At 39.6% G+C, this 26,425-nt stretch overlaps 1 protein-coding gene across 1 annotated transcript; it reads right to left on the reverse strand.

Annotated features, from left to right (window-relative positions):
- Nucleotides 1-390: 390 nt before the first annotated feature.
- rbm28 (RNA binding motif protein 28) lies at nt 391-26,035 on the reverse strand. Its single transcript, XM_053623504.1, has 19 exons — nt 25,659-26,035; nt 23,262-23,420; nt 22,999-23,159; nt 21,690-21,765; nt 20,024-20,116; nt 19,846-19,917; nt 19,683-19,737; nt 18,223-18,419; nt 18,048-18,114; nt 17,111-17,220; nt 15,717-15,793; nt 15,410-15,545; nt 12,699-12,763; nt 12,350-12,508; nt 8,318-8,467; nt 6,340-6,447; nt 3,819-4,069; nt 3,596-3,710; nt 391-1,300 (listed from the first exon to the last, which is right to left on the reverse strand). The coding sequence occupies exons 1-19, from the start codon at nt 25,774-25,776 to the stop codon at nt 1,160-1,162; spliced, it is 2,310 nt and encodes a 769-aa protein (XP_053479479.1). The 5' UTR covers nt 25,777-26,035; the 3' UTR covers nt 391-1,159.
- Between the last annotated feature and the right edge of the window lie 390 nt (nt 26,036-26,425).

The raw sequence follows: 26,425 nt of genomic DNA on the forward strand, positions 1-26,425 counted from the left end.
AGTAAATATTGACTCTCACCCACCCATCTACCTTTTATCTAATGCCCTGGAAAGGCAATATTTGTGAATACATCCGGGGCAAAACTGCATCATACAGGCTTGCTCTGGTTAGGAAAAAAAGCGCATTATTTCATAATACGCACGTAACTGAACCCTGACCTCCATCTTCAGCTCAATGAGCCAATGCACAGAATTCCCATCATCAACTCACTTTTGTATCCTCTTGGGTATAATATTAGGCACATTATTCCTGATTTTTTTTGTTGTTGTAACTCTGTCAGAGGTCATACACTACCTTGTTCAAATCAAGTCTGGAGACTGAGAGGGTTATTTATGACATTTCTTTTCTCCTTAATGTCTGGAATTATATTCTTTTACAGATTAAGGTCATTTTCACACTATTGTGCCTTTTTATCTGAAACCAGGGCCATTTGTTCCGAGAGGTCTGTATGTTTGGTTGAGTGTGAAATCTTGACGACAGTCGGAGGGCCGCTTCAGCCGAACCCTGTTGCCGTCCATATGGAAGTTATCCACCCTCAGCACTGTGCACAGAATAATGCGACGGGTCCAACTTGTCACGTTACTTCCTGTTTCAAGTTTCACGATAGTGAGGAAGGGTTGGTTATTGACAGCGGAGAACAAGAGAAAGGCATTCAAGCACAAATGGCCACAACTCTTAAAAACTCTTTACATACATGTGAGCAGAACCCAAAAGCTTCACTCAAACAGTTGATCAGTATCGAGCTGTATTTGCGCTCCTTAAATGACAACGGTTTCTCATTTGCAGATGTTAAGAACGTTTTTCCTATTGTTTTGCTACCGTCACCTCTGGCTTGCTGATGAGGGATCATAAGGAATTCTTTGTGACAGCAAAAAATTTGGATCAAAACTTTTGCACTCACCTAGAAATAACACCTGTAAACCAACTTTTACACAAATATTTATTTTCCATAGAGTGGTGTATACTGCTACACCTAAAAGTACAGTAGCTCCCACAATATAATATAGAAAATGCTAGAACATGAAACGTTACATTATTAGAATTTTTTTAATTATTATCTTTAATATAAAACGTATCGCACCAGACACACCAAGTAAAATTCAGTCTTTCTCTGGCATGTTCTCATTCACATTCACACAGCACTTTTTACATCCAAGCTCAACTGAACCACTTGCTCTTCTTGACGAGGGATTCGTTAGAGTTCGAAGTGCCTGTGAGTTTCTTCTTGTACTGTTCGACCAGACGGTCAAAGTGATCGTGCTCTCTGTTCTGGAACTTCCTCTTCGCTGGTTTGGCATTCTGAAAACACAAAAACTTTCATAATAACCATACTAGAAATGATTCTGGTTCTAAAGAAAATGCACACATTGTGCATCGAGTTTTACTTACGTTTACATTTATTCATTTAGCAGACGCTTTTATCCAACGCGACTTACAAATGAGGAAATACAAGCAAAGCGATATATCAAGCAGAGAACAATACAAGTAATTCTACAATACGAGTTATACGTTACAGGATCTATAAATTGTTTTAAGGAGCAAATCGGAGCTCCTGAAAGTGTGTAAAATTACACATTAGGGGCCACACTTCAACTTACAAAATTCTACTAGCATGAGCTAATGCAATTTTTTTATTTACACTGATAACCTATAAAACTTGAGGTAATTTATTTCAACTGAACTGCACACATGAATTTAGTGAAAATCTTGTGAAAGTCTGTCGTTTCATATTACTAACGAAAGAAATAAAGAAAAAAAATGCTCAAATGAAGACATAAGACTAGCTGTGCAATCAGGACAAGTGTAAATGCCACTGTTTAAAAGGAGGAGGAGTTAGTGTGTGTCTATGAGAACAAGTGTGCCATGATTACAAGGTGCCCTTTCACTCGTTTAGTCATCCCTCTGTGAGCTTCGGCTTATATGAAGTTTTGTGGCATCACTAAAAACGCGCCTGGTAATTTACAGGTAATTGGTCGTTTATTAGCAGGAGTACGAAGTTAGCGTTATTGAAACTTCTGTACAACTTTGAAGTATGGTTTAGCCCAGGGGTTCCCAAACTTTTCCAGGGCAAGGACCCCAAATGGCATTAACATTTGACCGAGGCCCCCCTTTTGCAAAATGTCTTTAAAAATACAGACTTCTGAATATATCCCACTTTTTTATTAATAATTATTAATAATAACATCTTTACATTACATTACATTACATTAGGAATTTATTGTGTGTCTGTGTGGTTGTCTGAGAGTGAGAAAGAGAAAACATACTAGTGGGAGGGATGGCCACACCAAATTGTTGAGGCCTCCCCAGGCGGCCCCCACTTTGAAAACCACTGGTTTAGCCTATGAAAGCATTTCTGATGCACAACGGTTTTAATAAAAGGCGTTTTCATACAATTTAACTCTTTTTGCGACCCATGGACACGCTAGTGTATTCAGAGAAGCAAGCGTTCTATATTTAACCTTCTGATGCCTCCATCATTACGCTTAGGAGTTCTTTGGTGTGTCTCACAAGGACAAGGGTCATCAATTAGATTCGACATGATGCCTAATTCTGACAAAGCAAATACTATTTGAACCAAAAAGCATTTCTGATGTTAGCATGTTTTTTTTTTGCTGTGTGGTCCTACTCACCTGCACACACGCTCGCATACACATACACACACCTCCAATAGCGAGTGTCTATTGCCTATATGTAGCTATAAGGTGCGTCTCAAGCAGCTCCCTAGTTCAGTAGTCAGGGCACTGATCAGGCAGTCGGCCATTTTAAGGGCTGTCTCGATCGCAAAAACATTCCCGTGCACTGGAACATTCGCTCCGTAAAAAATCCCACAATGCACCTCAAAAACCAGGAAACATCGATGCTCACTATTGTTCCCTTACTGGAAATGACGTCATATTTTCTGAAGCCTCTCAGCTTGAAAAGAACGGTGGACGAACTCTCAGGCAACTTTGTCTACAATTGTAAGCAGCTTGTTATCGTTGTTGTGGCTCTCGAATGATTTCTTACTTTAGTGATTTTTAACTTTCTATATATGGTTTGTTGGAGTCTAACGACTTTTAAGTGTTTAATGTCATTTCAAAAATCCACTAGCTAGTGTACGATTGTGCTGGAAGTACCATGACAGAAATGCGTGTGATTAAGTGAACTAATTAATATGACATATAATGTCAGAAAGATATCGGTCCTTCCTGTTGGTTATAAATGCCAGTGGTGATGTTTTACGATGCGAGCACGTAGTCATATCACCAGAAATTGAGGTATCAGTGTCTCAATGCATAGTGAGCCAGGGTCCTTACCAGTGCACGAACTCGTGTACACGATATACTGATTCACAACCTAGGGAGCTGATTGAGATTCACACACAGATTTCAGTAGGTCTTGGTGCGTCTGTATTCTACAATTCACTTTTTTTTTTTTAAGATTCTATGTTATGGAGGATGGGTTTTGGTTGACATATGATTATCCTGCCTCTAAGGAAAACGCTTCAAAAAGTGCTGTACAACAAAGCATATCTCTTTCAGAGAGACTTAACTATGCAAAGATCCTTTTCCCTCATCTGTATCTCATCTAGTTATGCTAGAATAACATGTTCACCTGTTTCTTATTTGGACTGGGTTTCTCCATCGAGAGTACTCCCTTTCTCTCCTTCCTGCTGGGGATCGTCTTCACTTTCCTAACCTGGGCATTCTGTTTACCTTTATCCCGTTTCCTGTTCCATCAAAAAGAACACATCGGTTTAGATCAAATCATGTGAAAGAGTCAGTACTGCTTAATCAGAATGTTCTGGAAAAAAAATAATCAGAGATTAAATCAGTACCTGATCTTTGGCCCGATGCGAGAAGGCATGGGAAGAATCTTCTGCCGTTTTTTGCCGTCACCCAGCTCGACGTGCTCTACTTCTGGTGTGGTTCTGAAACCTGAGTAATGGCTGCTCAGAACTCCCTGGATCTTCTTGCCTCCTTTCTGAAATTCCTCTGACTGCTGAACTGCGGCAGAGGGCTTTTTAGGAGATTTCTGCTGAGGCTGCTTACTTGTGCCTTCCAGAGTTCCAAATCTGTTCACTTGTTTCTGTGATTTGATCATTGAAATCAAATTAGAGATACAAACACACAAACTGATTTTATACTACCGTGCCCTGTTGAAGTATTGGCTTCCTTCATAACCTTGAGGAATAATTTTCTATATATACAGTTCGTTCCATCACGGTGTCACCAATTAGGTATCCAAAATGGAACACAATAATGAGTATGCAAAGAAGAGACAGCTGGCAGTGTACACACTAGTTAAAAACTGAAGAACAGGTTCAAACTAGTGGCAGAAGTGGTAGCTACTGCTGAGGACCGTTCCAAGAGTATTTGTTTACACAACGTGGGTGAGGCCAAAAGGGCAGGCCTAGGAGAGTGTACCAAGGTTGGCCACAGTGGTCTGGCACCTGTAGCCCTGTTCTACAAAATGTTTGACCAACTGAATACACAAAGTCTATGACCTGCGATGGACTGAAACATAATGAGCTAAGTGGCAGCACCTGAGGTGTAATTTTAAGCCAGAACTAGTGCTCCAAAAATGATTAAAATGCCCAACTTCCATGTTCTCTTCTTCAGGCACTGTAGACCGCAGAGGTGTGGGTCTGGTGTTGTTAGAAATCTATTGAAGAGCAGTTATAATATGGAGCATGTTGGTCAATTTGATCCGGCGCTATCAAGCAGGCATTTCCTGCTTGAAAGAACATGATCACTTGACCAGTACACACAAACACTATATTTTAGCTGTATGGAAGAACCAAAGAATTTTCAACACAAAAAGGATGAACGGTTGTTGACCTGAACAAATCAGGTAATGGCTACATAATACATAAGCAGTTCAAAATTTCACTGAGCACAAATATATATTAGGGTCACAACAAAATGTTTTACATGTCTAAAACAGTTCAGATTCGTCAGGAAGTGGACTCATGAGTGAACTAATCCCCCCCACCCACCCACCCACAAACCCAGTGAGGATGACGGCAAAAAGAGCTTAGAAATCACTACTGTAAAGTTTTTTAATTGCACAGTTTAGCTGATTCTTGTGCTTGCCAAGTTTCAAAATGTTAACTGCCACTTTCATAACAACAAGGTGTTTAAAAGCGCTCCAAGAAGAAGCCCTTGCTGAGAGTGTCTAAAAAAATCCAGCACCTGACATTCACCAAGTGCCATTACAACGGTAATTGGCATTGTGTTGTGCTCAGATGAGACCAAACTCAACCTTTTTGGTCAAGGACACCGTCAGCATGTTTCACGACATAAAAGGACTGCATAGGAAAAGCACGTTATCCAGAGTTAAATATGATGGTGAATGATTGGGGTTGTGCTGCAGACGGTGGCCCCCTTGTGAATGTTTATGGCATTATAAATTCTGCTAACAAATATGTATATATATTTGGTAGTGGGGTTTGAAAGCGAAACAAACAATACAATAAACTTCTTTGTATTCTCTTCATCATGTGTCTAAAGGTTGGTTATGAAGTTTGCCTACTGAATTTGGCATGCAGAAATAAACAAAATTTATAATAATCTCCACTGTTCTGGAAAGGCTTTCCATTTGATTTGGCAACAATGTCATGCTGGAACAGGTTTGGGTCCCTTAGTTCCAGTGAAGGGAAATTGTAAAGCTACAGCATACAAAAGACATTCTAGACAATTGTGTGTTTCCAACGTTGTGGCAACAGTTTGTCGAAGAACCACATATGAGTGTGATGGTCGGGTGTCCACATACTTTTGGACATATACATAATGTATAATCTCCTATAATTCGCTCAAAACAAAATAAGTAAAACAGCAAAAACATCTCTAAGCTTTCGCAGTGTGTGAATGGCTAGCTTAATAAACGACGCGCCAATTATTTCATGCACACACACACGTCTAGTATTTGGCGTTCGAGTTGAAATAACTGTAATGTGTTGCCAATGCTATGTACAACCTGGCACAATACTCTAGTGTTTTTTTTTTTTCCTTTCTTAAAAAGTATACTTCAGTCAAAACCGATGCAGCAGACCACATTTGGTGCAATCGGTGCACTCGTACCATAATTAAAACAAAGCAAGTCGACTGCGTTTCTTCTAATCGAAACAAATAGACCCTAAATATCATTACAGTCAGACTGACTGGGTCTGAAGAAGAGATTACTGAGGAACAGATTGTTTAGGAGCAGATGTTGATGATACAGCACATCTCTCATCGCAGACACGGCGCTGTCATTGATTAATTTCCTTCATCCAGATTTTAGAATGGAGTTTATTCATTTGGGAATTTGCTTATATGATTAAGGGAGCGTGGTGTGATTTACGTAACGAGCCTCACCTTTCCTGCCCCGGGGTAAGCCGCAGATGTCATTTTGCTCTTCTGCTCCCTCCAAGCCTTCAATTGTAACTTCCTCTTATCCTCCAGCGAAAACTCCACAATGGGCCTCTGAGCAGAACACGACAAAGGACAGCAAACCACACACACACACACACACACACACACACACACACACACACACAAACACATTTCAAGAACACTGAAAAACAGATTCAGGAAACATCAACAGTAATTATACTGTTAAATAAGCGTACTTCTAGGAAGCTGCCGTCTATTCAGAAAAAGTGCCTGAGTGGTTAGAGATCATCAAGCAAACAGATAAATCTCTATACACAACTGCGGCACTGAAGAAAACAGCCTTCACTTGGACTTTAAACAAATTAGCTTCAGCCCACTGCACACAATAAGACTAGATTTCCTCCTGCAAGCACATCACATAGCACACAACACATAAACCTCGTCATACAACACAGTGCTGAGTGCAAATGTTTGTACACCCACAGGCCAATATGAAGAGAACAGGTATTTTACAGGACAACTGGGGGGGAAGGGGGGGAAGGGGAATCCATTCTGAACGATTTGCGTATTAATCTTTATAATTAACGTGATCTTCCACAGTATCCAAAGTTTAGTTTTGAATGGAATTCTAAGTTCACTTTTTTCATGTCAACATGCTGGTCTATTTTCACTTGGGTTAACAGTTTTCTACACTACCTACATTTAACTCCCTGCTCCCTGCTCCCTACACTCTGCTCAAACAGATTTGATGCTTATATCTTTTTTTAAGGCAAAGGGTCGTAAAAGGCTTTAAGAATAAGGATCCTTGCTGTACAGCATTTCTTTGCACCTGCCTGAGACTTTTGCTCTAAATAATGAATATACAGCACCAACCAACATATTAGCGGCAGAACTTTGAAACACATCACAGATATTTCAATATAAGCATGTTTAAGGTGTTTCAGGGTGGAGGTTTCCTTACGGTTCACTGATGTTTGTTCATTATCTAAAATAAATTTTAAAAAATTCATAGTGTATTTTTTTTAAAGTGCAATGAATATCTTTCATATCCATCACGTGTAACTCTGACTATGTTTACATGGACAGCAGTAATCTAATTATTGACCTTATTCTGAATAAGACAATATTCTGATTAAGTTGTTTACATGAGTTGCTTTTAGAATACTCCTTTCATGTTCCTATTTTACGTTACAGAACATAGATCGATTAACGTCACACGCCATTATGTCCCCACGTCACGCTGTCTGACGTTCCCTCCAGAATTTCACGTATCGACATAGAGTTCGTCTTCGTTATGGTACCGTATACAGTTTTGGGTGTTTTTATTTTTAATTTTATGAAAGCTTCAAGTGCAGTTAATGATTTGTCATGCTGTACGTGCAAATAGATGAAGCCATGAGCTGCGTCCGAACCTGCATACTTACCTACTATATAGTAGTCGAAATACGTGTAATAATAGCCGTGCTCTCTTGTTTGCCGTCAAACGGTTGAGCACGGTTGTGTGTATGCGTACTGTCGCAAAATGACGACACACGACATTAATAGTGTGATTAAGGTGTGTACTTCAATAATGCGACTAAATAAACAGGAATACTCCACGTCTTAATTCGATTTGTTTTCTTCGAGTATGACTTTAGTCAGATTTAAGGTAATCAGAAATCGTTGTTTACATGCTATTTTCTTAATCAGAGCATCGTCTTTATATCGGAAAATGGTTGGCCATGTAAACGTACTGTATGACATCTCTTACGCCGTATACTGCCTACTTCAAATCCGGTATAACAATCAAGAGGTTCATGGCGTAACACTTTTTTTTTTTTTTAATACTTTTCTGCTGATTTCTATTTGCATTATAAATGCATTTAAAACCCTGGGGAACGCAGACTTTTGCACTCAACTGTATGGAACAGGAAGCAGGCTTGACCTCTTGCCCTTCTAGGATCTTTGTCACTGGACTGACCTTGTTGGCCTTGAAGATTTTAGGATTGTTGTTGAGGTGACGCAGGGCTTGGAGGGCGTGTTCATGTTCCTGAAACTCCACAAAGCCGTAACCTAGTGAGCGACCCATCGGCTCACCACGCACCGGCTTCCTGTCGTACATAACTCGGCACTTGAAGAGGGACAGAGAGACAGCAATAAGGGTCTTTAATGCAGAATAATATTTACTTGATAAGGATAACAAGTATGCAGCAAGAATTTTTAACAATGACACAGTCCAGTTCAGATCAATTCTAGAATCAGGCCAACACAATACTGGCATCTAGTGTTGATGCAAGGCAATAGTGCAGTCTAATGTAATTCTATTATGGTAATTTATTTTAAAGTAATGTTTTCCCATCCTGTGGTGTTCTATGAAAAATTGTATGTGGTGTTATGCATAAAGTTTACATGCACAAGCCCTATAACCTGCCTCACCTCCTCCCAGAGTGCAAGGTCTCACCTAGTAAATGTACAAAATGTATGATCAAAGTGAATAAAAATTGAAAGTAGGATATGCAGATCAATACTTTAGAAGCCAGAAGAAATACCTATTCTTTGATGGTATGAAATCTGGCATTAGTTGTTAACAGAAATTATCCAATTATACAATCGGCCAATCTCGTGGCTGCAGCACAATACATACAGTTGCAATCAAAATTATTCAACCCCCAGTGCAAATCAGGTTATTTGTAAAAATTTACAAACTTTCAACTGCTTTCAATGAACAAATCACACAAAAGCAATTGATAGCTTCCTTTTTCTGCCCCTAGCCAGTTCAGGTATTTCATGTGTTCCAGCTCAAGCACACCTGGCGCAACTAATGAAGCCCTTGATTAGTAGCATCAGGTGTGCTTGAGATAACACCTGTTTTGCATATCTGTGCTGTTGTGAGGGATTCTATTCAGGGGTTTGAATAATTTTGAAACTGGAGAAGTCATTATAAGTTGAATATTCGGTTGAATTTGGGGAAACCACTTGAAGCGTTCATTGTATTGAACTATTTTAGTTGCTTTGTTTGATTTGTTCATTGTAAACAGCTGAAAGTCTGTAAAGTTTGACAATAAACCTGATTTGCAATGGGGGTTGAATAATTTTAGATGTTGATACAGGTCTTCGGCCTATGTTCAGTTAACGTTCGCGTCAAATATCAGAACGGTGAAAATGGTGATTGCAGTGACTTGAACCGTGGCATGGTTGCTGGTGCCAGACAGGCTAGCTTGAGTATTTCAGAAACTTCTGATCTCACACATAACCGTTTGTAGAGTTCACACAGAATGGTACGGATAACAAAAACACCCAGTGTGCTGGAGTTTTGCCAATGGAAATGCCTTGTTTATGAGAGAGGTCAGAGGAGAAACAGGACCTAACAGGAAAGCTCTGGTTACAACCATTCTTTACAATCATGGCGAGCAGAAAAGCATCTCAAAACACACATCAATCTTTGAGGCAGATGAACTAAAACAGCAGAACACCACATCAAGTTCCACTCCTCTCAACCAAGAACATGAATTGGAGGTTACACTGGGTACAGGATCGCCCAAACTGCACAGCTGACTTCGTGATCTGTACATGCATGATTAACAGGTCAAAACTTCTGAATGATAGGGCTACGTCAAAGCTGTATATGATGGCACCCCTGCATTTTATTTATGTTTTCTATATCTGGAACTGTAGTGAAGTGTCCTGACATACTGCACATACATTGTATGAGGAAATATACGTGTTGGTGTTCTTGTATTTTCCTGGCAAATTTTTCACATCATCGTACAATTCTAGAAAAGAATGAGCTAATTAGCTTAACAAAAAAAAAAGATGTTAAAAGAAGAGTGTCAGCATGACTGACGTATCGAGTTAGCTTATCCTGTTGGAGAAGCCATAACACAAGTGTGTGAATTGTTACTAATTTGACTTTAGGCCATGGTGAGTCACTGACATGTAGTCTGTAACATAAAGGGCACTAGAACTAAACACTTCCCAGCACTATAAAGTACTATAGAAGTAGGCTGCATGAAGTGTGGCGTCATGCAGTATTCCCACAGGCCCGTACAGGCTAGACGTTAAACAAACAATCACCAAGACGCCAGCCATCACTGACAGTCTATTCCACATCACTGCTTCTCAGAATTAATTCATCATGAGGTAACGGGGAATCCTGCCACAAGACTAGCTCGACACATTTGATAATATGCTAAACGTTTTCCGTTAACATGAGCAAATAATTTCTCAGAAGACCACGTTATTGTGATGTGAGTGCAGTAAATTTCTCCGCAACTGGTTGTTGCTGCACAGGGTTGTTGCTGAGGGAAAAAAGTATTTGATCCCCTGCTGATTTTGTACGTTTTCCCACTGACAAAGAAATGATCAGTCTATAATTTTAATGGTAGATTTATTTGAACAGTGAGAGACAGAATAACAACAAAAAAATCCAGAAAAACGCATGTCAAAAATGTTATAAATTGATTTGCATTTTAATGAGGGAAATAAGTATTTGACCCCCTCACAATCAGAAAGATTTCTGGCTCCCAGGTGTCTTTTATACAGGTAACGAGCTGAGATTAGGAGCACACTCTTAAAGGGAGTGCTCCTAATCTCAGCTTGTTACCTGTATAAAAGACACCTGTCCACAGAAGCAATCAATCAATCAGATTCCAAACTCTCCACCATGGCCAAGACCAAAGAGCTCTCCAAGGATGTCAGGGACAAGATTGTAGACCTACACAAGTATGGAATGGGCTACAAGACCATTGCCAAGCAGCTTGGTGAGAAGGTGACAACAGTTGGTGCGATTATTCGCAAATGGAAGAAACACAAAAGAACTGTCAATCTCCCTCGGCCTGGGGCACCATGCAAGATCTCACCTCGTGGAGTTGCAGTGATCATGAGAACAGTGAGGAATCAGCCCAGAACTACACGGGAGGATCTTGTCAATGATCTCAAGGCAGCTGGGACCATAGTCACCAAGAAAACAATTGGTAACACACTACGCCGTGAAGGACTGAAATCCTGCAGCGCCCGCAAGGTCCCCCTGCTCAAGAAAGCACATATACATGCCCGTCTGAAGTTTGCCAATGAACATCTGAATGATTCAGAGGACAACTGGGTGAAAGTGTTGTGGTCAGATGAGACCAAAATGGAGCTCTTTGCCATCAACTCAACTCGCCGTGTTTGGAGGAGGAGGAATGCTGCCTATGACCCCAAGAACACCATCCCCACCGTCCAACATGGAGGTGGAAACTTTATGCTTTGGGGGTGTTTTTCTGCTAAGGGGACAGGACAACTTCACCACATCAAAGGGACGATGGACGGGGCCATGTACCGTCAAATCTTGGGTGAGAACCTCCTTCCCTCAGACAGAGCATTGAAAATGGGTCGTGGATGGGTATTCCACCATGACAATGACCCAAAACACACGGCCAAGGCAACAAAGGAGTGGCTCAAGAAGAAGCACATTAAGGTCCTGGAGTGGCCTAGCCAGTCTCCAGGACTTAATTCCATAGAAAATCTGTGGAGGGAGCTGAAGGTTCGAGTTGCCAAACGTCAGCCTTGAAACCTTAATGACTTGGAGAAGATCTGCAAAGAGGAGTGGGACAAAATCCCTCCTGAGATGTGTGCAAACCTGGTGGTCAACTACAAGAAACATCTGACCTCTGTGATTGCCAACAAGGGTTTTGCCACCAAGTACTAAGTCATGTTTTGCAGAGGGGTCAAATACATATTTCCCTCATTAAAATGCAAATCAATTTATAACATTTTTGATGTGTGTTTTTCTGGATTTTTTTGTTGTTATTCTGTCTCTCACTGTTCAAATAAATCTACCATTAAAATTGTAGACTGATCATTTCTTTGTCAGTGGGCAAACGTACAAAATCAGCAGGGGATCAAATACTTTTTTCCTTCACTGTACGCGTCATGACCCATTAATTAGGAACCACTTATTTAAACTCGTATGACTGATTAATTAAGAACAATTTATTATATAACTCAAAGATGTGTGTGTGGGTGGGCCTGTTACCTCCTTGATACGGACACCCTTTCCTCCCCCTGCAGCAAGCATGCAGAGTTTGTGGAGACCTTTGTTGTCCACACTTTCGGGAAGGTTCTGAATACACAGCCGGGTTTGAGAGACAAACACGTTCACATCCTTCAGCTTTGCCCGCCTCAGCTCTGCAAGCTTAAAAACACCCCCCCCCCCCAACACACACACACACACACACACACACACAATCATGTCAGCAAATACCAAAAGACCTTACACAATCACCGATATGATACAGCTTTAGAGTTTTAGCTTTAAAATTAAAATCAAAATCAAAGTATCCAGGAAATCGCAAGGAAGTGTGGAGCTGTGTCGGCTGACCTACCCTCTCCCTCTTGGCCATATCAAATTCAGAAACTCCTTCTGCTGCTTTGGTTCCAGCACGGATCACTGAATACAGGAAAATGTAAAAGAGGAGTTGGAGGAAACCAAGATGTGGAAGTGAAGAGAATAAAAATGGCAGGTATAGCATAACTATTCAGGTTAAATTTGCCATTATATACACTACACTTGTATCATAGACTGGGAGTTCATCTTAAATTTTCTGTGTCAAAGCGTCAAAGAGTGAACATACAGGGTGTCCCCTAAAAGTCTCCATTCATATGGGAAATTAACTCTTTTTAGCAAAATGTCTTCCAACATTTTTTATACTTGGTTTATATTACAGGGTCATGTGAAAAAATAAGTACACCCCATGGAAACTGTTGGCTTTTCTGACACATTTGGACAAGCAAACATCAATTCATCATCTATGAATCAGTGACTGTTAATAAAGGTGATACACTATCAAATGACACATAAAATTGACATTTTGTAGTAATTTTCACAATTTATATTAACAAAAAAACAGATCAGTCGCATGGAAAAAAGTAAGAACACCCCTACATTTCACATATCTTCAAATCCATAACATTTGAATCAGGTGTTGAAGATTGGGTGCCAGTGATTAGAACCTGCTTAGGGAGTGCAGGTGGAACCTGTCTTATTTATACCCCTCTCATATCTAGTGTCTGGTTTTTCCTTTGTTATTGAGGTGTGTGGCATCATCATGCCAAGATCTAAAGAGTTCTGAAAGGCCTTCGGGAAAAAAAGGTTGTGGATGAGTCTGGCAAGGGATTTAAAACTATCGCCAAATTATTTGAAATACATCATTCCACTATAAGGAAAATCATCTAGAAGTGGTGCAGATTTTGACTGCCAATTTGTCCAGGACTGGATGTCCTCAGCAAACTCAGCCCTAGAACAGACCGTCTGATGCAAAAAGAAGTCTCCAAGAACCTCAAAATTTCTTCACAGGATTTGCTAGTAAGTTGACCTGCTTGAGAGGCTTTTGGAATAATGACAGATGAATCAAAGATAGAGTTGTTTGGCCACAGTAACAGCAGAGATGTTTGCTGAAGACCAAAGACAGCTTTTCAGGAGAAGCACCTCATACCAACTGTGAAGCAAGGTGGTGTAAATGTTATGGTTTTGGGTTGCTTCGCTGCTTCAGGGACTGGACAGCTTGCATTAATTGATTCATCTATGAAGTCTACATCATATCAATGAGTGCTTGAAGATAATGTGAGACCATCTGTTCGAAAGTTGGAGTTGAAACGAAAGTGGATTTTTCAACGGAATAATGATCCTAGCAAATCCACCAAGGAATGGGTCAAAAAGAAGAAATGGAGGGTTATGGAATGGCCTAGTCAAAGCCCGGATTTGAATTCCATTGAAATGCTGTGGGGGGATCTGAAACATGCAATACGTGCAAGAAAACCCTCAAACACCTTGAAATTGAAAGAATATTGCATGGAAGAGTGGTCACAGATTCCAGAAAGCCTAGTGGACAATTATGCAAAAATGCCTACAAGACATTATTTCTACTAAACGGGGCAATACTAGCTTCTGAGCTGAAGGGTGTACTTATTTTTTTTCCACAGATGAATATCACATCTATTAAGATTTCTGTTGAATAAATGACTGAAAAAGCTCATTTTCCATGTGGTTTGTTCAAGTTGTACAACTTAATTAATAGGCACTGTTTCAAAGATGACTTTTCCAAATATGTCAAAATAAATAAATAAATAAAATAAAACCGCCAACAATTTCCATGGGGTGTATTTATTTTTCCACATGGCTGCATACATATTCAGACAGCCTTTAAGAACGTCTTTGACAAAAGAAGAACGTATTGAAATCATTGTCATGGCTGGATGAGGAAGCTGTCGCAAGGTTGCGATGGACTAACAGGAAACATGGCAAGCACATCACACACACGACACTGCTCCCAAACATAAATTCAAAAAGACTGGAAGTGTTGAAGACCAATCGAGAAATGGACGTCCACGAACATCCACTGACAAAGGCACACAACAGATGTGATGCTGCCAAACATCGTCCCCTATGTACAGTTTGGAGACCTTTGGGACACCCTGTAGTTTCTTTGTACACTGTATGGTTCATCTTTTCATTATAAAGCACGTTATTCACTAACTGCTATGGATGACTGATTATTACAGTGAAGCTAACAGAAACAATATGTAAGAATGAGACCCATCAACAGCTCCGGGAGTTTAGGGGGTTTCCTATACATTTTTATTATTTTTCTAAAAAAAAAATAAAATAAATAAATAAATAAATAAATAAATAAATAAACAAACAAACATTTACTCCAGGATAACAATTTTGAAAAATGCACACCTTTTAGGCAACTCTTTAGCAACAGTTGTTGGATAACATGTTTTGAAATCTCTATAATTTGCTGTTATAGTTATAACTCTATTACTCTGTTGTATTGTGATGTGAATGATACAAAATACTATTGGATTTATTTGAGTTTTTTTTTCTGTCTATCATGAACTCGATAAAAAGTATATGCTTATCTTGTTTAAATATTGAATAATGCTCTTGCAAACCCTTTTACTATCTGATCCACATCATCTTGTTTTATTTAAAATGCGTTCATTTAATTGGTTTGATAAGACTGTAAAATTATAGCGTACTCTTGGCTTTACAGCTAAAACTACTTCCCCAGACACACAGCCATGTACTTACAGCCCTCTCTGGCAAGGTAGAGGTTCCTGGAGCCTGTGTGAGTTTTCACTTTCTTGTTCTTCAGTTTGGAAGCGTCCTCTCTGGTCACTGCCAACACGATGCTCAACTTCCTCCCATCCACCCACACACCGCCAGTCTGCAACACAGAGAGCACGACTCCGAATCCGACACATACACAGAGCACGACTCGGACATGGAGCCTGAACAAAGCACAGGAAATCAAAGTACCTGAGGCTTAGAGAAAACCCTCACGTGCACGGACACACACACACAGAGACTACTAAAAGAAAAGCTCATTTGGACTCACCTCAGATTCCGTCTGTGCTGCTGCTGCTAGACATTTCTCCGCTGCCTCTTTTGTTTTGAACTGCGCAAAAGCATAGCCTGGACGGAAAGAGAGAAAAACAGGGTTTTTGTCAGTAGGGTTTGTCTGGCACTCTGGTGGGATATCGTGGTCCTACGGAGGGCCATCAATATACTTTTTTTAAGTAAGTGCAAAATTATTATTCTTCAGTTTCATATATATTTACATATTATTTGTGAGGACTTTTTTTTTTGTGAAAACAGGAAGATCACTAATTGAGTCCAGGGTTTACATCAAATACCCGAGTTAAACCCAAGTTACATTTTGTGACGAGCTGATGTGACAGCTTCTTACTGAATCAATATTTTATCTATATGGTGCGGTGGACCTCAGTGAGGCCTGACAGTTACATCAGCTCTGACCTGCTGAGGGTCACAGGAGCTTCTGTGGTCGTGTGTGTCGTAAACAAGCTTCGTACTCAAACACTGATTGCACCAAGGCAGTCAGTTTTAGTAAATGCTGAACATTATGATGGCTCTAAAGAATCTCCAAACTGAAGCAACAGCAAGATGATTATTTTTTTTTAAATTAAGAATTATTCTTTTGATCAGTTAGCACAAACTATTACAGTTCGTACTTATTATTCGAGTGTACATTAGGGAAGATGGCAAGATTGAGATAAATACATTTTTATCTGTGTGAGAAATCTGATTAATAACAAAGCCTATATTAATATCAGGATATTGGATAATATATTTATCAGGATAATATATTTAACTTCACATCAGATAAGCAATAAGAAACTTTAACAAACAAAAGCTAGTTGCTATTGTGAAACAGAAATAAACGCAAAATCAAGCAAACTTCGCAATATTCTGAGGAGTCTTTCAAATTTAAAATCTTTCAAAATTACTGCAGATTTTCTGTCGATTTGGGCCCAGCCACGTCGGGTGACGTCAGCCAAAGCCCTCTATGATTCACGTGTGTCGAACATGAGTACAGCCAAAAGGTCTCATTCACCAACAAACATCACTGTGAAAGAGCGTGCAATTGCAATTTCGCCAATTCAAGTAATTTTCCACAAAAAAAAAAGGACAAAAAAAAAAAAACGCATATTACATTGCATATTTTTGAAGAGAAAACAAAAAGCTGCAGCAAACATCATTCATTTTTGGCTACAACAATCACAAAAAAAAAAACACAATACTGTATGGACTGGTAAAATGTAATTTTACACAAATTTTAAGGACCAACAGAAAGACTTCCTAAGGGTCCATGGAAATCATGAATAATGGAGAATTATGCAATATTTAAAAAACAAACAAACAAAAAAAACTTTAAAACTAAATAAAATCAACACTGACGGATTTTTAAATATGTAATAAAGCAGCACTAACCTTTCGAGTGTCCCGTTTCAGGATGCACCACAATCCGCACGTATGCGAGTTCACCAAACTGCAGAAGAACTTCCTCTATGTCCTCTTCCTCTGAGTTAAAGGACAGGTTTCTAACATAGACAAAGAGAAAGAAGTTTCTGAGAGCCACGCAGAGCTGATGTGTGTTTGGAGTAACTTGAATCCGCGCAGTTTAACACTAAATCACGTATGGAGTCTGGACTGAAGCAAGACTACATCTGACATCTTGAGTTCCAGCACCTACATTCATGACTGAACTACGATCAGCCTGTTGGAATGGCGAGGCCAACTCGTTTGTTTTTGCTGCAGACTGAAGACATTTGGGTTTGAGATCAAAAGATGAATGAGAAGAGAGTTTAGAATTTCCGCTTTTATTTCCTGGTATTTATATGAAGACGTGTTAAACTCCATAGAACATAGTACAGTTTTGTATCAGACCACCGAATTTCTAGGAACGTGACTTCTTGTTACCCATGTGTGTCCTTTTAGATTGACAGTTTAAAGAATAAAGAGCGCTGAACAGCTACTCGGGTTTAGCCTTCGGTTTCACCTGTGAAGACGGCATTTGTTGTTAAAAAGGGTAAACCAACATGAAGATCAGAGAGCTGTCTATGGGAGAAAAATAAGCCAGTTTGAAGCTAAGAAAAGAGGGAAAATCAATCAGAGGCACTGCACAAACACTAGGCGTAGCCAATACAACAATTTGGAATGCCTTGAAAAAGAAAGAAACCACTGGTGTACTAAGAAAAGACACTGAACGGGTCAGCCAAGAAAACCACAACAGCTGATGACAGAAACATTGTGAGCTGTGAAGACAAACCCAAAAACAACAGTCAGTGACATCACCAACAACCCATGCACGCTGGTGCATACTGATGCTCAGCCCTACTCGATAGTACATACCCTTTGTGATGCTTACCTTATAAATATCGTTCTACCCTCATTCACGTCTGAAGGGAGAAGTTTCTTCGGTTTCTTCTTCTTGGCTGGAGAGAGAAGGAAACAATCCCCCCAGAGCAGCGACAATTAAATAAACAAAAAAATCTAAAACCCTACACCTATTATGAATGAATGAATCAATGAAGTAATGATACCATTTTCCTCCTTATCATCATCTTCATCCGTATCCTCGTCATCTGATGCATCACTGTCTGCTTCCAGAGACTCAGAGTCATCATGCTCTTCATCCTCGCTGTCTTTGCTGTGATCCTCTTCATCATCATCATCATCATCAGATGATGAGCCTGCCTCAGATTCACTGTGAGAGCTCTCCTCTGGCTGTGATTTAGACCTTAAAAATAAGACAGTCCTCATCACACTCTTAACAATCCTTTCAAAAGGCAATGACACAGTGCTAGCTGTCACGCCTTTAAACACTATATAATACTTATTTAGCAAAAGCTAAATACCTACCTAAACACAACACTGCTCTAAAGTTAGCCGGATAAGCAGTTAGTTTAGCTAATTACCTCTCCAGCAATAACTATAAGAACAGTATCTAGCTACGTGACAAGTTACCTAATGTTATGCTAGTGTTAGTGTATACGTAAATAAAATAAAATACACGCAAGCTAGCTAACATTAGGCTAACTGTCCTATTTTGTTATTCAAACTATTATCCAAGTCTAAAGGTGTTTTCAGACCTGTAGATCTGTGCTTTGTTCCGAAACGTGGGACTTGAATTGGTAAAATTTGGCATTTTCTCCTTGGTTCGGTTGACTTTCACAATGCAACATTTCAAAGCCTATCAGAATGTGTTTATGCGAGTCACGTGCGAGTACACTGTCCTCTCATTGGTCAGAGCGCACCTGTTTATGCTCCACAGCGGTGATCCATCAAGATGGAGAGCTAGCATCTCCGCAAGCTTATTGTGGCTTTCTTTTTTAGCCATAGTTATTATAATTGATCTAATTTATGCGTTCCACAAAGCCCATCTCCTTGAGACGCTCGCTAAACATCTTGTAAACCTCAGTGTTTTCATGCGTTTTTGCAAGTTGTTCAGAAATATGTACGTCAGATCAAATTTCAACGAGGCATTTTACCTCGTATTTGTTCCAAGTTAAACAGCGATTCATGTTGCGAGCCGTTAACAAAACAAACAAGTTTTTTACATAACGCAGTTCCCATCATGCATTGCTACACCGGTTGGTTTGGACTGCTTTCTCATAACAAGCGAATGCTCCAGAGTTCGTTTACAATTGGGGCGACATCACCTCATTCAACTGGTCTCATCCTGATTGTTTTGGTGTGGATCCGAGCTCGACTGCCATGTCTAAACAACCTGAACCAAGGGAGAAAACGCACCGGGTTCCGAAACAAATGCTCCAAACGAGCCAGGTGTGAAACCAGCCCAAAAAACAAAAAGAAAAGTGTTGAATCCTTATATTCCCTTACTGTATTTACTATCTTATCGCCCGCCCATACTAAATAAAACCTCACCGGTGTTTTTTTAAGATATATTCATTCCAAACCAAACAAGCATATACACATACAGGCATAACAACACTGTTATTACATGTTTGTAATCAAGACAAAAGACATGCTTAGCTCTTACTGTTTCTCTACAGGCTTGACATCCTCGTCATCAGCCTCCGTCACTTTTTTACCTCCTGTGATAAAAACAAATAACCAAAAAAAAAAAAAAAAAAACACACACTCAGTTTCATATTGGAAAAAATTTTCAGCAATGTACCATAAACACAAAAACCAACACATACCCGAGGCCGAGCTGAGCTGATTAGCCACGTACTTGTCTTTAGACACGGCCCAGTCTACAGCAACCTGCCTGTCTGTGGAAAACAGAGACAGACCAAAGTTAGACTCTAGTATGAATGTTATGAATGCTGATATGATCAGTGATTTGGGGGATTGGTCAGGCGAGAGAGAGGGTGTCACCTTTAATTTCTTTCAGGTTGGTTGCTTTGAGTGCTTTTCCTGCTTCCTGTATATTTTTAAACTGGACGAAGGCAAATCCTCGTTTCTTTCCATCTACACACAACCACAAAACATGACACTTTTTTTAGTAGCCAGAAACCACTGATATGAAAGATGGTAGAAAGATCACTAGAAGTAGTATGCATCAACACAACAGCAGTATAAAGCTCATTTTACACCAGAAGTGGCTCATCAAATACTCACAGCGTTGAGCATTCATTTTTGTTCACTGGTTTAATAAACCTAATGTGTAGATATGTGCAGCGACCTAAGGAAACCCTTAACATGGTGAAACTTTCCCATTTTCCTATTATATGCATGCGGCAGTCACAAAAGGAAGAACAAATATAGTTCTGATTATGCCAGTAATACACTTTAAGAAAACAAATCGTTTTAAAAAAAACTATGCAGATTTATTTTTTTATTTAGGTTACATTTTAATGCTGCATTGGCATCTGCCTGCAACGATCATGTTGTGTAAGAAGCCAGTTTTCCAAATGCACTTGTAAACAGTTTAAATCTTTGTATTTTGATGATGATGTGATGGCGCAGATGACATTTTGACACCTGGTATCAGATTACAAACTGAACTGATTAAGCGTATACATTTGGCTATGGCGTCAATGATCAAAGTGTAACATCAGGACGTCGCATTCTGCTAGCAAGGTTTTAGACATATTTCAGACCCTCCAGGATTTCACGATCTTCCGATCGCACAAGTGAACGCAAAATCAATTTTTCTAAATCACCGCAGATTTTCCGCAAATTTGGGCTGAGACGCGTCATGTGACGTCATCACGACGCGCAGTCAGCCAAAGCTCTTCGAATTCACGTGCGTCGAGCATGAGTACGGCTAAAAGGTCTCGTTTACCAACGGACATCACTGTGAAAGAGCGTGCAAAACAATTTCGCCGATTCCAGTAAACTTCCACAAAAAAAAAAAAAAAAAAAAAAAATTTTGAAGAGAAAAAAAAAAAGCCGCAGCAAAATCTATCAATCACGAAATTCCCAAGAAATCCTGTATGGACTGGTCTTTAAGCAGACTGACTCTTTTTACTGATGTGTTTGGTAAACTGGCTCCTTACACAACATGATCTTGGCATGATGATATGATATCCTAGGCAACATTAAAACATTTCTTTCCATGATGCTGAAATATATTTATGATTTCTTAAAGTTGAGGTATAAAAGTACACTCTTGGCGGTAAAACCCCAAATTTGGACCAAAACCTGATTTTCCATCTTTTCTGACTAGCTGCAAGAAATGAAACTAGCTGCACCGTGAAATCTGATGGGTTTCCCACACCACCACACACTGTTCAGACTGTGCATTATCTCTCAGACATGCTACACAAGCTTGAACGGTCATGAAATATTGCTTTTAACCGACACACTGAGTGCACACTGTAAATGCACAGCTACAGGCTGAAATATAGTCCATGGGTTGAATAATTAATAGAAAAAAAAATTCTCTTTCAAAAAAACGCCACACTGATTAACATGTAAAACAAGCCTAACAGCTTTATTTCATCACATCACCAAATGTGCTTGGATCAAATAAGCAATAACAAACACATCTTTATCACAAAACTTTATTTTCGATTCTAACTAATTTAGTGAACAGTACCTGGCTTTAGAGGGATCTTAGCATCCAGCACTGTCCCATACTTTGAAAAGACTTCCTTAAGATCAGCCTCAGAGCACTGAAAAGAAAAAAAAAAGCAAAGAAACCATTTCTTTATCTCAAGAAGAGTCCGAATCTAAATCAAAAGCAGATACAACATATTAAATACAGAAAAGACTAAGATGATACAAAATACGTGGCAATGTACATGGTAAAGTCCGAAAAGTCAGGAACCAATGGGAATATTTAGAGCAAAAATAGTGATCTGAAAATGTTGAATAAAATCCACAAAAACCTGATACAGCAGCTGAGAAGACACGAAGCGTGTAAGGGTGAACATAAATACAAACTTATATATATGTAATTTAACTCTCATTGGTTCCTAACACATCACCCTGATCTTATCAACACTGCATTGGCTCCCAGTGAAATTTCGCAATGATTATAAAATACTATTGTTAACCTATAAAGCACTAAACGGTCTCGCTGCCACAGTATCTAAGCGACCTTTTGGTTTTCAATGATCCGCCACGCCTACTTAGATCAAAAGATGCAGGCTATTTGTCGGTACCTCGAATAGCGAAGGCTACAGCAGGGGGAAGAGCCTTCTCTTATAGAGCCCCACAGTTATGGAACAGTCTTCCAATTAGTGTTCGGGACTCCGACACAGTCTCAGTGTTTAAGTCCAGGCTGAAGACGTATTTGTTTACTCAAGCTTACCATGACTAGAATTTCTTTTACAGAAAGCACAGTCCTACTTAACAATATCTCCCTCTCTTTACCTCCCTCTCCCCTTCTGTCGAGCCACACATGATTTTATGGAGATGCCAGTGATCCTGTCCTTTCTGCTCTCCGGACGTGCCTGATCCGTTCGGATGCCCTGTCTCATCAACTCCAATTCCACATGGACATTCTCACTGTGGTTGTTGGGACTACGGTTGCTGCTATATCCTTGGGACTGCAATTACCACATGCAGTTTTGCACTCGGGTCTCCTTTGAACAGTGGACTAGTTCAACAAAGACTTCATATAACAACCATAATGAACTTTCCTTTACTTTCACACTATCCATTGTTACCCAGATGAGGACGGGTTCCCTTCTGAATCTGGTTCCTCTCAAGGTTTCTTCCTCATATCATCTTAGGGAGTTTTTCCTCACCACCAGCTTGCTCATTTGGGATTAATTCACACACTTAAAATCTGTATCCTGTGTTTATATGTTTCCGTAAAGCTGCTTTGAGACAATGTCCATTGTAAAAACTGCTATACAAATAAAAGTGAGTTGAAATTGAATCGACTCATAGTCACTTACTTTGAAACTGAGATTTCGGATAATAAGCCTGGCCTTCATCTTATTCTTCCTCATGCCTTGTGACTTCGGCTGGCTTTTCACCTCTGATGGTTCCTCAGGACTCTCTGTTTTTACCTCAGGACTCTCTGTTTTTACCTCGGCTCTCTCTGTTTTTACCTCAGCTGTGCAAACGTTAAAAAAAATTAAAGACATAAAAGGCCAAGAGTTGGAATTGAGGCAAATACAGTAACTGAAATAAAGCTGACACTAAACATAGCACATACCTTTTTTCATCTTTCCCTGCTTCTTTTCATAAAGTTTCTTCTTTGCCTGAATCACTATTATTTTTTTATCTTCGTAGTACTTTATTTCTCTGAGAGCTCGCTGGGCGTCTTCTGCCATGCAGTAAGTGACGTAGCCGAAACCACGGCATGTCTCTGAGCCTGAATGGAAGTAGACATTGAGCTTTAATCATATTTACACACAAGATAAACAAGATCTCATTGCTATGTGCTTCTATGTGCTAATTTAATTTTCATCTAACTTTGGTTTCAGTTTTATGTATTAGCATTTCCTTTGGCTTATTCTGTAACCAGACAGATGTGTTCATGGTTCAGCATCCTTCTTCATAATGATTTCATGGTTAAATCTGCAAATCTAATAATGTTAGACAAGTAAATACAGTGCCCTCCACTAATATTGGCACCCTTGGTAAATATGAGCAAAGAAGGCTGTGAAAAATTGTTTTTATTGTTTAAGCTTTTGATCTTTTGTTCAAAAAAATTCACAAAAATACTCTGCTCTCATGGATATCAAAAAATTGCAAACAAACCACATGTTTATAAAAAAAAAATTTTTGTTAACTATAGGTGTGCAACAATTATTGGCACCGTTTTAATAAATACTTTGTGCTACCTCCCTTTACCAAGATAACAGCTCTGAATCTTCTCCTATAATGCCTGATGAGGTTGGAGAATACATGGCAAGGGATCTGAGACCGTTCCTCCATACAAAATCTCTCCAGATCCTTCAAATTTCAAGGTCCACACTGGTGGACTCTCCTCTTCAGTTCACCCCACAGGTTTTCTATGCGTTTCAAGTCAGGGGACTGGGATGGCCATGGCAGGATCTTGATTTTGTGGTCAGTAAACCATTTTCGTGTTGATATTGATGGATGTTTTGGATCATTGTCCTGCTGGAAGATCCAACCATGGCCCATTTTAAGCTTTCTGGCAGAGGCAGTCAGGTTTTCATTTAATATCTGTTGATATTTGATAGAACCCATGATGTCATGTATCCTAACAAAATGTCCAGGTCCTCTGGCAGAAAAACAGCCCCAAAACATTTTAGAGCCACCACCGTATTTAACCGTGGGCATGAGGTACTTTTCCATATGGCTACCTCTCTGTGTGTGCCAAAACCACCTCTGGTGTTTATTGCCAAAAGGCTCTATTTTGGTTTCATCTGACCATAGAACCCTATCCCATTTGAAGTTCCAGTAGTGTCTGGCAATCTGAAGACGCTCAAGTTTGTTTTTATATGAAAGTAGAGGCTTTTTTCTTGAAACCCTTCCAAACAACTTGTGGTGATGTAGGTGACTTCGGATTGTAGTTGGAACTAACAGGCCTAAACCTGTTCCAGCATGATGATGCCCCTGTCCAGAAAGCGAGCTCCATGAAGACATGGTCTGTAAAGTTTGGAGAGGAAAGACTTGAGTGTCCTGCACAGAGCCCTAACCTCAACCTCACGGAACACCTTTGGGATGAACTGGAATGTTGACTGCACCCCAGACCTCCTCACCTAAGATCACTGCCTGCCTGTGTCCCTTGTGGCTGAATGATCACAAATCCCCACAGCCATGCTCTAAAATCTAGTAAAAAGCCTTCCCAAAAGTTAGGTGGTTATTATAACAACAAAGGAGGAATAAATCAGGAACAGTATGTTTTAAAAATATATATTTTTTTAATTTAAATGGCTGTGACGGGATTTAAATTTCAATTTTAAGAACTCATTAGTTTTCAAAGATATTCAAAACATTGTGCCTGATATTTGCTTCCATGTTAAATGACAGCAGTCCAGACTTCCCATGTGTGCAGTAAACTGAATGGAATTAAAATTATGCCACTCAGACTAACACATTTCTAATAAAATGATGTTCATTCTCTTGTCTAAACATTATTAATCGGGTGGAAAAACAGTCAACGGTGATTTTTTTTTCATTCCTTGCTGAAAAACAAACCAACAATAGAAACCTGCAAAAACAATAGAAACCACCACAGAAATTCGAATGATTTCCACTACAAATACCATTACGAACCATCAACTAACCATTAAAACCATTACCATTATTAGTCCTTAATTGTACCCACTAGACAAAACATGCCACCAATAGAAGACAACACATTACCATTAGAGACCCACAGGGACCATTACAGTTTCCATTAAAACCAATACAATTCCCATTATAACCATTAAAACCATTACAAATACTATGAGGGTTTCTATTGCTTGTTTTTGTTTTTTTTTTCTCAGCAATATTCTGTTAATAGATCCAACATGTTTTGTCTCTACATTTTAAACACAGTGTAACTCACAGTGCTGACACCATTAGAGGGTCAGTGAAATGTTATGCGTCTACAGGAAGTGTGAAAGCAATCTTTTGGTGTATTTTTGCTCTTTACCTTTATCTCTGACCACAAAGCAGCGCTTCACCGGTCCTACTTCAGAGAAGATTTCCTCCAGGTGCTCACTGGACGCTGATGCAGGTAAATTCTGCACAAATAAAGTCAGTGCTGCCATTCTGTCTCTACTGATGAGATTCCTGGCTCAGAAACTTTCATCAGTTTACTCTGAGACAAGGAGAGCGTGTCAATTATCCCCTAGCTAAGCAGACAGCTGTCCAAACTGCCTCGCTTTGCTATAAAGACTTCCTAAATACAATCTCTAGCTTTTGTATTATTAGTATTATTATTATCCGTTAACAGACATGACTGTAAAAGCACACGTTTTCTACGAGGCGGACATCTTGGATGTTTTTTCCCACCCGTAGTTAACAAATCCCACCCCCTCATTCTGATTGGCTAGTTGGTAACGTTAGTTTCTGGTTTAAAGCGGGGATGGTATAATCATCCATTCGGAGACCTGGTTTATAAGCTACTAGCCAATCGTAGCAAAGGAGGCGGGATTTCTTCCAATGCGGGTAGGATAAACGGGTCTGACACGTTCGTGTCAAAACGGAAGTTGTGATGGTTTTACTTCCTGTTTTAAAAGGCAGGCGGAGGAAAGTGAGCACAGCAGCGCCACATACTGAGGCGGATATCCTTCATCACTCGGACTAAGGGGCAAAACATGAAAATGAAATGTGGGAAGGTACACACACACACACACACACACACGCACACACACACACACACACATTATACATACATACATATATACATACATTCAT

This window comes from Ictalurus furcatus, chromosome 4, assembly GCF_023375685.1.
Source record: "Ictalurus furcatus strain D&B chromosome 4, Billie_1.0, whole genome shotgun sequence".
Lineage (NCBI taxonomy): Eukaryota > Metazoa > Chordata > Actinopteri > Siluriformes > Ictaluridae > Ictalurus > Ictalurus furcatus.

Coding starts and splice junctions, on each gene's coding strand:
- rbm28 (XM_053623504.1), bottom strand. CDS start 25,776: ATGGCAGCACTGACTTTATTTGTGCAGAATTTACCTGCATCAGCGTCC. Junction 18,420..19,682: donor GTCAAGCCTGTAGAGAAACA/GTAAGAGCTAAG, acceptor CTTATTTTTAAG/GTCTAAATCACAGCCAGAGG. Junction 1,301..3,595: donor CCAGTCCAAATAAGAAACAG/GTGAACATGTTA, acceptor TTGTGTTTTCAG/AATGCCAAACCAGCGAAGAG.